Source organism: Lutra lutra, chromosome 7 (genome assembly GCF_902655055.1).
Source record: "Lutra lutra chromosome 7, mLutLut1.2, whole genome shotgun sequence".
Taxonomy (NCBI): Eukaryota; Metazoa; Chordata; class Mammalia; order Carnivora; family Mustelidae; genus Lutra; species Lutra lutra.
Window position 1 is genome coordinate 28,209,542 of NC_062284.1, and position 14,919 is coordinate 28,224,460.

The 14,919-nt window shown below is 50.6% G+C and overlaps 1 protein-coding gene across 5 annotated transcripts in view; it reads left to right on the forward strand.

The window, feature by feature from the left end:
* Positions 1–14,919, forward strand: part of TMEM266 (transmembrane protein 266) — a 111,551-nt gene that overhangs the window by 88,817 nt on the left and 7,815 nt on the right. For all 5 annotated transcript variants that reach the window (XM_047737452.1, XM_047737453.1, XM_047737451.1 and 2 more), the window contains one exon: positions 7,642–7,831. In XM_047737452.1, the coding sequence (XP_047593408.1) occupies positions 7,642–7,831 (190 nt within the window). The remainder of the gene's footprint in view (positions 1–7,641; positions 7,832–14,919) is intronic.

Consider the following 14,919-nt stretch of genomic DNA (forward strand, 5'->3'; position numbering starts at 1 on the left):
GGCTGTTGCTTGCCCAGGGTTGCCTTGTGGTGGAGGGCGGGGGAGGGCACTCGGCATCAGGTCCGTCTGCCTACGCCAGAAACAGGTGTCTGGACAAGTCACTGGCAGGAGTAACACAAGCTGCTACTTCAGACAAATCCAGACATCACAAATCACTCACATCACAGCCTGGTGCAGTTGCCATGGACAGCTGGTGATGGCTCCCCAGTCCCCGGTCACTCTGGCCTCCAGGAGCTGGTCATTTTCTAACTGCTGCTTCTAAGTCCTCGGCGCTTTCTCCCTTCAATGGGGGAGAAGTAGAGAGTTGTGCAGTTAGTCAGGCTTTTGCCCCCATTTTGTAAGTGGGACTCAGTCACACAGGCACACTTGAGGCACCAGAGGCTGACCGAAGTAGTCTATGTGCCCACGAAGAAAACAGTCACCTGAAATGACGCCCATGGGCTCACGACGTTCTCTGCCCCTCTCCCTAGTCCCATGGACACAGTCACATTTAGTAATCCTCCCTGGGTGGTGCAAGTCTCCCTGGCCTTTTTCTAGAAGAAACAGGATAATAATCTTGACTTCAAGCAATAGGCATTTCCGGTGGTGGTAGGCAGTGGTAGGAGGAGGTAGCAGGAGGTGTCCTGCTCTTCCCCCTCCACCTTCCCCACCACACACCTTTCCCTCCATCCACTCTACCCTCATGGCAGGGAGGGTTATAGTCCACTTGTTAGGTCGTGGGAAGTGAGCTGGGGGCCTTGCTCTGCACCCACAGCTCCCTGGTACTCAGCACCCCTGACAGAAGGCCAATGGCTGCACAAATTCTCACCTTTGAGGCTGGGCAGCCAACTCAGAGCAGGGCCTCTGTGGCCATCAAGAGATTGGAAATCATAAAAATGGGGTCCCATCCTGGTTCTGGGGGTGGTGCTTGATAGCTCATTCCAGAGAGTTCCCTCTTTTTTCCTTAAGAGGCCACAAGTCCCCAGCTCAGCACAATTGTCTTTGTTACCTGGATTATTCAAGATTCCACTGTGGGAAGGGAAGTGTGTGTGTGTGTGTGTGTGTGTGTGTGTGTGTGTGTGTGTGTGTTTAAGCAGGGGAAGTGATTTGTAAAACAGCAGATAGCTTTAATGACAGGCCTATTTAGCTGATAAAATTATCCATCAGAGGAATAACTTATGTTATCCTTTTGCCATAATTTAAATTTATGGCCAACTACCAGTCATCTTCACAATGGATGGAAAGGGGCCAAGGTCGAATTCAGCTTCCCCTGCTCCTAAATCGTTAGTTTGCAACTGTCTCCCGATTTTTATTGTTACCAACAATGGCAAAACTAATGGAAATAAACATTGGATGCCATCCCAATGGCAGATAGGTTTGAAGGCAGGGCATTCTGTGCAGACAGCACTAATAGGATGGAAGAAAATTATTGCTGTTGCATTAGATACCATCCAGCTTCTGGCCGGAGTGTGCATTGATCAGGCCAAGGCTGTGTCAAGTGTACTCCACAAACCAGACCATTAAAGGCAGAGATGGACTGGGTGTGCCGGCCCTGCCGCCCCAGGGGTCTGGCCCCACCTGGGCAGCCACTAAAAGCCCAGCCCCAATGGAAGGGGCCTGACTCCTCTATAATGCACACTGAGGGCTTCCCTATGGATCCTGGCGGATCTGGTCCGGTTATCTGATAGAAATACTTAGCTAATGATGCACATTAAGAACGGCTGTGATTGCACTTTCATTCTTCCTGGGACTCAGGATGGTCTTTAATTCCCCATGTGCCTTCAGCCCTGGAGGCCCAGGCAAGCCCTGAGAGCCTGAGTGTTCCTTCTTACCTGTTTTCAGCAGTTTGACTGCAGCATGTCCAGTGGTGGGGTTTTTGTGTTTATCCTGCTTAGGATTCTGCGTTTCTTGAATTTGTGGATTGATATTTTTCATTAGATTTGGAAAGTTCCTGGTCACGATTTCTTGACCGATTGCTTCTGTCTCATCCTTCCATCCTCCCCCTGGAGCTCTGGTTGCATGTTCGGCGCTTGAAGCATGCCTCCCATCTTACACCCTCTTCTGTTCACTCACTATCCCTTTTTTTTCTTCTTTTCTGGCCATAAGTTTCAATATTTTTCTATAGACCTATCCTCAAGTACAACAGTCTTACCTTCTACTACGTCCAGTCTGCTGCTAAACCTACACAGTGGAAAACCCAATCTCAGACATTGCATGTTGAGGTCCTAGGAGCTCCACTGGATTCCTCTTACAGGTTCTGTTTCTCTGCTGAAATGCTACATCCATTCTGTTCATCTTTCCCCCACTTTAACATATTAATCACAGTTATTTTGAAGTCCTTATCTGCTAACTCAAATAGGCCTAAGTCATCTTCAGTGGAAATTCTAAGCAGCCTCTGAACTGCTCTATGTTTTTGTTATCGTTGTTGTTGTTGTTTTTGTCAGAGAGAGAGCGCATGCGCACAAGCAGGCAGAGTGGCCTGCAGAGGCAGAGTAAGAAGCAGGCTCCCTGCTGAGCAAGGAGCCCAATACGGGACTGGATCCCAGAACCTTGGGATCATGACCTGAGCTGAAGGCAGCGGCTTAACCGACTGAGCCACCCAGGTGTCCCTGAACTGCTCTATGTTTTTATAATCAATTCTTTTTTTGCTTATTTGCGTGAATAGTAATTTTTACTGTGTGCTACACATTGTTGATAATGTGCTTTAGGGATTCTGGATTATGTTATCTTTCTGTAAAGAGTCGGCCCTCTGGGAATGGGGCATTTCATCAGGGAGCTGGGGTGGCCCTCAAGACAGGAGCTACCTGTCCCTTGTGCTTTATTCCCTCCCAGCTGGGGTCCCAGAGTCAGCATGGACCTTCTCGTAGACTCAGAGTTCAGCTAGTCTATTTGCCTTATTGAACACACAGTAAAACTGAGGGCCAAAAAGGAAGAGACTCACCACAAGTCAGGGTGAGGGAGGGCAATGGGCTGAGAACTCAGGCTCCTGCCTCCTCCAGCCCTTACTTTCTCCCCACTTGGGAGCCTCCTACTCTTTCCTAGCCCCTGTAGCCATCAAGCCCTCTGTGTACCGCTTGAGCTCAGTCTCTTTCATCTGGTCCCTAAGGCTTCACCTTGATAAAAAGTCTGTGAAGCTAGAGGCCAGAGGCCTGGGGTCTGGGCCTGGCTTTGTTTCTGATGCATCCTGTAGTCTTAGCTTTTCCCCTTACCCTGTCTCCCAAGACAGAGACTCCTTCCCACCTGGAGCCCCAGTTTACCCACTGACTAATTAGGTCCTGATATCCTAGGACCCCTGACAGTCTTTTGTCAGCTGGGGAAGCACACATAGCCTTGTTCAGCATAGGGAAAGCAGCAGCCAGGCTCTGAGGGTCCCAGGGCCCTGCCAGTCCCCTGGAACTGAGCTGGGCTAAACTGAGAGCCACAGAGCTATCTGCAGTTTCCCTGTAAAGCGTCTGTCCTTCCTCCTCAGGCCAAGGGCTGAGAGCATCCAGCCACCACACCTTCTGAAGCTTGTAAAATTACATCCCTCTCCTTCACCCATTCCAGTGCACACCCATGCTGACACTTCAACCTCCTAAATAATTTCCTCACCTCCTTTCTCCACTGTCTCCAACCCAGTCCAAATTCTGGTCATCAGGCCTGGGCTGCAGAAGTAGCATCTTCTACTATTGGTCCTACTTCCACCCTGACCCATCTCCGTCCAGTCTTTCTCTGCTCTGCTGCCAGCATGGGCCTTCCAAAGTGCTCATCTGAATCAGCACACCACCTCCTCCAACACTCTGCCTTCTCTTCAAAAGATTTCAGAGGCTTCTTGTTGCCTTTTTTAAAAAAGGCTAACATCTTATCACATCTTACTGTGGCTAACGGGCTCTGCCTGGAGTGGCCCCTGCTGATCTCCCCAGACTCTCTCACCTCCCAGTCCTCTGTCTTGCAGACACACCAGGCCTTCCCTGCAACAAATGCCACCCAGGGTCAGCCCCTGGGACTGTCATGGGAGATATACTGCAGTGCAGCAAACATGGCCCCCCTCACTTGGGGCCAATGAGGACTCACTTCCAAGCTGGGAGAGGCATTTCCATTCCAAACCACATAATAGAGTTTTAACATAGCCCTCACCATGCTTTACCTGAATGAGTGAATGAATGAATGCATGCCTGCCTAGGAGAATTCTCATACACTTGGGGTTCATATCTCTAGCCTAAAACTTGTTTTAATGTATGTGCCTATGTCTGTATATGTGGGCTTGGGGCTGGGCAAGCCCTGGCCTCTGGCTGTCTGGCCTAAATTCCAGTGGGACACTCACGGGCAGCTCTGGATCAATTACAAGTTATCAATAATGCATCTGCTCAGAGGGGCCTAGGAGGCCATTAGCCTCCTGGCCCTGATGAGCAGCCTTGGATAAAGTGGGCTATGTATGCCCATGGGAAGTTCAGATCAGCCTGGGTAAGAGGGGTTCCCAGCCCCAGTGGAGCTCAGGAGGGTTGCCTCATCAGCCCTATGAGACCTCTGAGAACTTTGCTGCCATAGGGGTGGTTTGACCTCTCTCCCCATGCATAGAAGACCACCCCGTAGTAAGCCAGCCTCACTTTCTCAGCCTCTGCAAATAATAGACCCATTCGAGTACTGGGTTCTTGAAGTCTAGAGTCGGAGCCTAGACCAAGAGCAGTGTTAGGGCTCAGTATGGGATCAGGCCTGGGACTCAGTGTGTGAGCAGGTGTAGGGTTCACAGCATAACTATGGTTGGAGCTCAGTTTGTGACCATGGTCAGAGTTTAGTGTGTGAGCAGGGTCAGGGCTCAGACTTTGTCTCATCTTTGGGCTAGGATTGGGGCTCAGTCTGAAACCACAGAATTGAGAAAAGCTAATTAGTTCATGCATTCATTTATCTAACAATATTTATTGAGTGCCTTCTCTCTACCAGGCAACAAAACAGACAAGATTCCTGCTCTTACAGACACTATATTTTATTAAGGGGTGAAGGGCTGCAGTCATGGGCTGGAGCTCTCACTCCTGGGGGCCAGTTAAGTACACTTCTTCCCAGCTCTCCTTGACATTGTGTTGGTAGTTTGCAGTTGGTCTTGGAGCAGTATCTACCACAGAGGTTAGTGTGAACTACTCATCAGAGGTTATTGTTTTTTTTTTTTAACCAGTGTACTATCACTGCAGTAAGAGAGGGAAAACCAATAGGCAGTCCTTAAAGAAAATGGTAGAATGACCACACATATTTATCTGATCTTCTTTCCCAAACTCCACTAAAATGATAATTTAAAAACTATAAACACGTAAGAATTAAGAAAGTGTCCCTGGAAGGCCTGTTCATAACAACAAAGAGGATAGAGATTTCAGTGGATTTGAGGAAAATGGACAGAGGATGAGAAAGGGGTAACCAATCTACCAGAGTGGAGAAATTATAACAAAAGAGCCTACGGAGGATAGTGAGGGAAATGGGCTAATTCTCCCCTCAGAACCCCTGAAAGTTTGGGAGGAAGGGGGTGAACAAACCGGAAGCTGACCAAAGGGAGAGGGGTTGGCTAAATGCCTGTACACACAACATTTGAGCCCCCCAGACTCCATCCCAATCCTACACAGCCAAGAAACCACATCTCCCCACCGTACAGGAATCACAGAGGTTTGTTCTCTGAAGAAACTGAACCAGAGGGCTCTGCAGGAAGCCCCTGGGTTAGAAAAGGGCCTGGGGAGAGGCGCAGGGCTGAAACCAAGGATTCAATGAAAATCCTTCCATGTAATAGAGGGTTCCTTTACCCCATTCCCCTGCCCGGCTCCCAGCACAGAGGCAGCCAGAGGCTGATGGGTTTTCTGAAAAACTGAGTGGTCCCGGAGACAAAATATGTGGACAGTGACATTGGGAGGTTGCCCTGATGTCAGTCTGCTGCCTGGCAACCCTAATGTTAGTGAGTGGTTTAATTGTGCATTTCACTGACACCAAAAGAAAAATAATAAAATATTAAATATCAGAAGGTGATAAGTACAATGCAGAGCATTCAAGAGGCTGTTGTGACAAGGTACATGGATGGCTACCTTGGAGGGATGGGGGTCAGGTCTGAGATGGGCAGGGCCAGACGGTGCACCTGCTTTGTAAGTCAAGGGTAAGGAGTTGGGTTTTCTCCCAACTGAGGTCTGTAGACAACGTGGGGGTGACATGAGCTGATCTAGGTTTGTGAGAATCCCACTGATTCCTATTGGGGATGGTAAAAGGCTGTAGAAGTTGCAGTTGCCCAGGTGGTGGAGGTGGAGGGGGGTAGACAGGCTTGGGGTAGCACTTGGAGGTAGAGCCAGACATGGGGACAGACTGGATGGTGGGGGAGGGAAAGCAAGGAAGCAAGGGAGGTGATGACATTTTTGGCTCCAGCTAAGATGAGATAAAACCACCTGAGGAGCAAGTTCTTGGATATAGTGAAGAGTCCTATTCTGACCAGGTTGAGTTTGTGATTCGTATCTCCCAATTCCGTGTTGCTGTCAGGTAGGAGTTGGAGGTGTGAAGCTAACTTTACAGGGAGGGGTCAGGGCTGGACACTGAGTATCATGAGCAAGTAGGTAATCTAGGTAGGGATCCCAGACACTGGGCTTCCCTGGGACCACCCTGCATGCCCATGCAAGCTCCCACACACCTGCTTCAGGCCTTCGGGGTATACCAGCAGGTTGTGCACAGCAATGCAATGTGTGCTTGGGGCACTAGGTGGCAGTGAAAGCTTTCCTGGCCGCTGAGCCCACAGTCAGGCCCTTCAATGTCAGACCCAAGCTGTCTTGGCCCAGATGGCCCAGAGTGTAAACAGCCATTTCAGCCACAAACCCAAGAACCATCTGGGAACCTCTTTGGTTCCCCAACAATAACAACAAAATTAACCAAAATCAAAATGTGTGCAGTGTTTTACACAGCCCTTACTTAGCACTCATGACCTTAAAGAGATCCAGGGGGCGAGAACCCCTTATTATACAGACAAGGGAACAGAGGCCACAGGGCCAGAAAGCTGCAGAGTGGAGAATGGAGCCCAGTCGTTTCTGAACACCTCGTAGGAGAGGTGTTCAGTGGGTATTGCTGGAAGACAAATGGTGGGTATTCCTGGAAGACAATGGGGTATTGCTGGAAGTGGGTATTGCTGGAAGACAAATGGCCAATGGACGGACAGCCTAGGGAGCACAGGATGCCAGGGTGGGCTCCCAAGGCTGGTTAGGCTGGCGCTGTTTGTTCCGGAGCATGCGGTCTTCCATTCAGCATCCGTCTAAGATCCCTGACTATGGCTTTCGCTTTGACAAGCACCATCTGGGTCACACATTTAGGCAAGGAACCAGAAAAAGATTCCAACCCAGGTTTTCCGATCCCTCCTTCAGCGCCCTTCCCACAGATCACGGCCGTGTTTCCTCTCATGGCCACCTTGTCTTCCCAATGCGGCGAGACTGTACAGTATTGCAGGAATGAGACACAGGAACACGCTGTAGTACTTGGAGAAGACTCCAGAAACGCCCAAGGCTCTTGCGATCCAGACCGGTGTCACTGGAGCCTTGTAGTGCCCACCCCACCCACCCTGCGGAAGCTCCGCGCACGCCTTCGTGCCCCCAAGGCTCAGGCTCAGGCTCAGGCTCCGCCCGCCGCCCCCCGCCCGCCCCTGCGCCCCCCGCCCCCACCGCTCCTCTCCTCTTGCAGTTTGAGATCCGGCAGCTGCGGGCGCACCTGGCGCAGCAGGACCTGGACCTGGCTGCGGAGCGCGAGGCGGCGCTGCAGGCCCCTCACGTGCTCAGCCAGCCGCGCAGCCGCTACAAGGTAGTGGAGGCCGGCACGTGGGCCGAGGAGACGGCGGCCGAGAGCGTCGTGGAGGAGTTGCAACCTTCGCCAGGTGAGCCTGCCCACGACCCCAGCGGCCCGGCCCAGCCCCAGCGAGGGCTCTGTGCCAAGCTGCCTGCGTCTCGGAGAGACTGGGGCGGGGCTCCGATGGCGGGGTGGAGGGTGCGGGACGACCTTTCTGAGCCTGGGAAAAAGCGTTTAGCCAAGATACCTCGACCCAATCTCCAAACGATCCTAGTGACCTGTACCCATTTCATGCCTGTGGGCCGCTGCCGTGCTTTGCATGCGTTATCTCCCCGGTCCTCAGAGCCAATAGGAAGTATGACTTGACTATTTGTGGATGAAATAAAAGTCGTAAAGGCGCATCACCAATAAATGGCAGAGCTAGGCTTCAAGCCGGAGACCTGAGACCCTTACTGGACTGAGCAGCCCGCAAGGGCCCAGACAGGAAGTCCAGGCCTAGGGCCACGGCCAGTACGGCCCAGAAGCCTGTCTTGGCGCTGGTAGTGAATGGATGGATGGCGGGTAATGTTAATGGAAATGGGAGCACGGGGCATGACCCAGGGCACTGAATAGAAGGCCAGCGGTGTCACCTCAGACAGGGGACTTAATCCTCTGAGCCTTGGTTTTGCTAGCTAACAAATGCGAACAATGCAGAGCCTTCCTCACAAGGTTGTTGGGAGGCTCGGAGAAGCCATTGCACGTGGCCTCCGGAGCTGCAAACAGCCCCACAAATGCCAGGTATTGTTTTGCGATGGGGTGAAAATACCCGCACCTGGGGACACAGATGTGTCAGGTTTGGGTCTTCGCAGGCTTTCAGAAGCGTATGTTCTAACAGGCTCAGGCCAGGGATCTACCTCAGTTCAGGGGCATCGGGAGCCAGGCAGGGGTGGGATCTGTGCCCACCTTAGGGCCCCAAAGGGATCCTGAGAGCTCCCAATACAGAGCCCCCCCCACCCAGGCACATTTCCTGTTCATGTCTGAGTCCTCCCTTCCTAACTTGCACCTGCAAATGTTAACACTGAAATGATGGGTAAGGGGTTATTTCACTTTACTAAGAAATTCTTTTAAATATTGACCTCCCCTAATAATTCAGAATAATTCACCTTTAAAGGTAAAGGTAAAGGTACTAAAGTTTATCAAACCAGTCCAAGGGAAGTTTTCACAGTGTGAGCTGGTTGAATCCTCACACCTCCTTTGTCTCCTGTGGAGCAGGAAACTCAGACCCAAAGAGGTCAAAAGAATTTCACAGGGTCACACACTGGAAATGATGGTGCTGAGCTTGAAACCCAGGCTGTGGGACTCTAAACCTGAGCTTGGTAAAGGTCCCCTTCACCTTGCCATGCCATGTTCCCCTTGCCAAGACAGCCAGGCAGGGCTGGGCAGTTGGGAGGTGGGAGGCTGGAGCCCCAGGCTCTGCTACTTCACAGCTCTATGACTTGAGGCTTAGTGTTCCCTTCTGTAAAGTGGACTCACAGCTCCAGCTCTGACTGCCTCTAAGGAAACACGAGGAAGCTAATGGGTATGAGGAAGCTCTGGAGTAAGGCACTGGGAATGGCTTTTGTGGAGTGGGGTGATTGCTATTATGATCTTCTGAGAGAACTTCACACCTCAAAACTGTAGAATTTGAGCACTGGGAGAGACTTCTTAGAATCCAGCCGATGCACTAATCCCATCTAAAAGTCTTACTGGCCTCAGTTTACCTTCCTTTAACAGTAGGTGCTCCAGCCTCCCAGGGAAGCCCACACCAACTCAGCTTCAAATGGCTCTGCCTATTAGGAAGTAATTCTTCGGGCACACCAGGGTGGCTCAATCCACTAAGCGTCTGCCTTTGGCTTCAGGGTCCTGGAATCAAGCCCCACAGCCAGCAGGCTCCCTGCTCAGCGGGGAGTCTGCTTCTCCCTGTCCCTCTGTCCCTCCCTGCCATTCATGCACACACACACTCTCTCTCTCTCTCATAAATAAAATCTTTTTAAAAAAAATAATAATTCTCAGACTGAGCTGAGGTCTTGCCCCCAGGTACCTGCCTCTCCCACTTGGCTGCAGTTTTTACTCATAGGTGTGGGCTGAGACATTCTTTCATTTTATTCTTTTATTGAGGTATATTTGACACACAATGTCACACTAGGGCATCCTTTTGGAGACTAGCTTCTAAGTGTTTTCTCATCCAGGGCCTGTCACTACATTTCTACACCAGTCCTCAGGGGAGAATCTCCCCAGGTTTTTGCTGTTTTGTCCCTCCTTGAACATTCCACTGTTTTGGTTCCTCTTGGAGTGACATCCAGAACAAAATGCAGTTCTTGGGAGCTACAAGACCAGGGTGGAGTGCTAAGGGGCCACCCCTGATTTTCTGTTCTGAACCAAGACCCCTTAGATATGGCTTCCAGGAGGGAAAAGAAGGAGGCAGAGTAAGACTGGAGAAAGCTGGGTCACACCTGAAGCCCACTTAGGGTCAGTTTGACCAGTTCTGTGTCACCAACCAGGATGTCACTGGTCTGTGCCGACCCTCTTGGGGGTCAGACTGGGGGGTGTCTGAACATGGCACTCAGGCCTCCCAGAGAGATGCCAAACCTGTGCCTCTGGGAGCAGCTGCACTTGCCCCTCCCATCTAGTCCTGGACCCCCACCCTGGCCTCTTTTCTCTCTCCTGTGACACCCCCACTGCCCCCTCTTTAGATGCACACCTGCCCTCCACCAGTCCCAGTCTGTGCTGCCTGCCCCGTACATTCCCCCATGTGCCTCTTGGGCCACCTCCCAGCCAACCTCTAGAGCCATCAGTAGCAAAGCCAACACCTCTGAGGCGGAGGGCAGAAGCGGGGGAGGAGGGCTAGCAAGTGGTGAGGGTGATTCACAGCCTCCCGAGGGCCCGGGAGAGAGGGCATCTCCCGGCTGATTTCTCTTTGACCAGGAGCTGTGTCCAGGGAGGGATTTCCATGACATTAGAAATTATGGCCAGCAAGCTAGGGGTGCTCCGGGCCACTCTGGGGATGGAGAAAGGGCAGCATTTGTTTCTTCCGATGACCATCAGGCCATTGAGGGCTCTGAAGCCCACCACGTCACAAGCATGCACAGGCAGTCTGAGGATTAACCTGCAGAACTGAGCAAGAAGTGACAGGAGCTTGGGGAGGGGGCCGTGTTTGCTGAGGGAGAGCAGCCCCAAAGGGCTGGCAGGGTGCCGAGGGGTTCGTGAGGTTCAACAGTTGTCAGCAGGTCAGACCCAGACCAACGCCGACCAGCTTCTGTTTAGACTTGCTCTGGCACAAATCATTTTTAAAACCCAGGCTGCAAAGTTCCAGGCTTTGGGGCCTGCCAAGTTCCCGGTGGCCCTGTGTGGTCATTAATACTTCCCTCCCAAATTTATTAGTCTTGAACCTCGCCCATAATTTATGAATTACACCCGCCGGTGAGAGTGCTACAGGGTGCACTGTATATCACGGCAAACCCCAGAGTCCCTCTGTGCTGCCCTGGCGCTCACAGAAACCCTCAGAGTTGCCCCAGGCCAGCCGGTCTGGGCTTCCCCTCTGCCAAGCAGAGCTGACTCTGATGTGGACCCTAGGAGGGGGAGGCCCGTGTGCTGTGGAGACCAGTTGGGTTTCTGCTACCACTGGCCTCCTCGTGTTCCTCAAAAAATTAAAAATAGAACTTCCATAGAATTCTACTTTGGGGTATTATTATCCAAAGTAAACAAAGGCACTAACTTAAGAAGAGGCACCCCCACATTCATTACAGCATTCATCATAATAGCGAATAAAGGCAACAACGTGAGTGTCCAGTGGTGGATGGATGAAGTAGATGGGGTGTATATACACAGTGGAATATTACTGGGGGACCCTGAGGATCCAGAGGATCTCCAGAGCTGTCGAGCTAGACCAGGAGGTCCTCGCATGAAGTAGTGAGGCAGCTGTCAGGGCAGAGTAGGCTGCGGCGATCCTGAGGAAGGGACGAGAGTGGAAGACTCAGGCTGGGTTTGAATCAGCTTGGCCTTGAACAAGTGACTTAACCTCTCTGAGTAGGACTGGCTTCATGGTTGGGTGACCCTGGGTGTCCCACAGGGCCTTGAACTTGGTTCACTGCTCTGCTGTCACCCTCTTGAAATTCTTAATGCTTTTTTTTAAAATGTATAATTGACATATAGCATATTACTTTGAGGTATACTGTATAACGATCCCATACTTATATATGGCAAAATGATCATAATCTAGTTAACGTGTTACAAAATAGTTAAAGTGTTTTTCTCTTGAGAACTTTTAAGATTTACTCACTTAGCAACTTTCAAAAAATGCAATACATCACTACTAAATGTAGTCACCGTGCAACATCATATCTCCAAGCTTATTTATTTCATAACAAAATTTGTACCTTTTGACTCCCTTCACCCATTTCGCCCAGCCCCCACCTCTAAAACTACCAGTGTGTTCTCTGTGTCTGTGAGCTCTGAGTTTCTTGTTTTTGTTTTGTCTTTAGATTCCACATAGGTGAGCTCATACAGTATTTTTCTTTCTCTGCTTGACTTATTTCACTTAGCGTAATGCCCTCCAGGGCCATCCATGTTGCAAGTGCTGTGATTGCTTTCTTTTTTGTGGCTGAATAATATTCTGTTGTGCGTGTGTGCATGCATGTGTGTGTGGGTGGGTGTGTCCATTTATACCACATCTTCATCCGTCCACCACTAGACACGTTGTTGGCTGTTGTGATGAATGCTGTAATGAATGTGGGGGTGCCTCTTCTCAAGTCAGTGTTTTTGTTTTACTTTGGATAAACACCCTGAAGTGGAATTCTATGGAAGTTCTCTTTTTCATATTTTGAGGAACCTCCATATATTTTCCATATGGTTGCGACAGTTTGCGTTCCACCAACAGTATACAAGTGTTCCTTTTCTCCACATCCTCGCCAGCACTTGTTGTTTCTTAAGGTTTTGATTTTAGCTGTTCTGATGAGTGTGAGGTGATATCTCATTGTGGTTTTGATTTGCATTTCCCTGTGATTAGTGATGTGGAGCATTTTTTTCATGTGTCTGGTGGCCATCTGAATGTCTTGTTCAGGAAAAATTTCCAGATCCATCCACTTTTTAATGGGTTTGGTTCTTTTTGCTGTTGAGCTGTAAGAGTTCTTTATACATTGTGGATATTAGCCCTTTATCATATGACTTGCAACTATCTTCTGCCTTTCGGTAGGTTGACTTTTTGTTTTGTTGACAGTTTCCTTTGCTGTGCAGAAACTTTTTAGTTTGATGTAGTTCCTCTTGTATATTTTTACTTTTATTGCCTTTGCTTTTGGTGTCAAATCCAAAAAACCCACTGCCAAGACTGATGTCAAGATGCTGACTGCTTATGTTTTCTTTCAGGAGTTTTATGGTTTCAGGTCTCACATTTAGGTCTTTAATCCTTTTTGAGTTAATTTTTGTTATGATGTAACATAGTGGTCCAGTTTCATTCTTTGGCATGTGGCTGTCCCGTTTTCCCAGCACCATTATTGAAGAGACTGTCCTTTCCCAATTATATATCCTTGGCTCCTTTGTCATAAAGTCATAAATTAATTGGCCATATATGCATGGGTTTATTTCTGGACCTTCCTGTTTTTTGAACAAGGGACCCCACAATTATGCTGCTGGTCCTGTCTCTGAGCCCCAGTTTTTCCAGAATAAGAACAGTAGCAGAAGCATATCTTCTCTGAGAAGTATTGGGCTTTTGGTCATAGGCACAGCCCTCACGCATGGCACACAGCAGGTGCCCTCCTGTGAGGGCTGCTGAGGCATGGGGCAGCAAAGTGGAGTTAGGGAGCAGAAGCCCCAAACCAAGAATCAGGCCTTCCATCTGAGCATTGGGGGCTGTGTCTGCACAGGATGTGGGGTCCTGGAACCCCACCCCACAGCACAGCTCCTCCCACCTCCTCCAGGGGCCCCAGCTGACTCATACCCTTTCTTTCAGCCTCTGCCTTGCCAGGCAAGTTGGAGCTCCACCCAAGGGGCAAACACAGATAATGAGCATTGCCATGACCAGCACTCCAAGGGCTTTGGGCAGATTAGTCAGGATGCATTTGCTTTCACCCCAGGAATGCTTTCACCCCAGGAAGAAAGGCACCAGGCAGCCAAGAGCAACTGCAGCAGCCACCACAGAAGGCTCAAGACTTTGGGGTCTGGGGGCGCCTGGGTGGCTCAGTGGGTTAAAGCCTCTGCCTTCGGCTCAGGTCATGATCTCAGGGTCCTGGGATTGAGCCCCACATTGGGCTCTTTGCTCGGCAGGGAGCCTGCTTCCTCTTCTCTCTCTGCCTGCCTCTCGGCCTGCCTGTGATCTCTGTCAAATAAATAAGATCTTTAAAAAAAAAAAAAAAAGACTTTGGGGTCGGTTGGGAACACTGTGGGCCAGGATTCAGAGGGGTGAGGAACAGCCCCGGGCTAGACTTGACATTCGTTATCTCAGTAAACCTCACAGCTCACCAACATCCAGGTGTTTCATCCGCATTTTACTTGGGAGGTAGCTGAGACTCAGGGTGCCTAGGGATCTGCCCGGGACCACAAGGCGGTGGGTTTGTCCGGAAGCCTGTGTCCTCAGCTCCGTCCTCAGTGTGGGGTGGCTCCTCTGTGGTCCTGGGGCGCCTTGGGGCTGAGTCAAGACAAACCCTGGAGCAGGGAATTATTCTTAGGTGAAAGGTGAGCAGACCCCCTGTGGAGGCTCAGTGGCGGCCTGTTCTTCACCACAAGCCTCTGGACTTCTCCTCCTTTCCCCACCAGTCACTAGTGTCCAGGCATGTACCAGTGACCAGGAGCAAGGCTGTGTGCCATAGGATGACAGAGTCTCGCAGAGGGTCAGGTGGACGGTGCTGGGACGCCCTGCAGGCCTCTGAACCAGACACGGTCATCCATCCTGTCAGCACTGTTGAGTGGAGGCTGCCATGTGCCAAGCCCTGTGCTGAGTGCGAGGGAGATGCCAAGTAAGATGTGGCCCCTGCCCTCAGAAGCTCTCAGCCCCTGCCATGGGTGGGGCCACAACCCCAGCCCAGGTGGTCTGTTCTGGAGAAGAGAGCCTGCTTGAGGCAGAGAGCGGGGAAGGCTAGCACCAGCATTGCTAGAGGAGTCTGGGCAGGCCTTGCTTTCAGATTTCTTTTTTTTTTAAGATTTTATTCACTTATTTGTCAGAGAGAG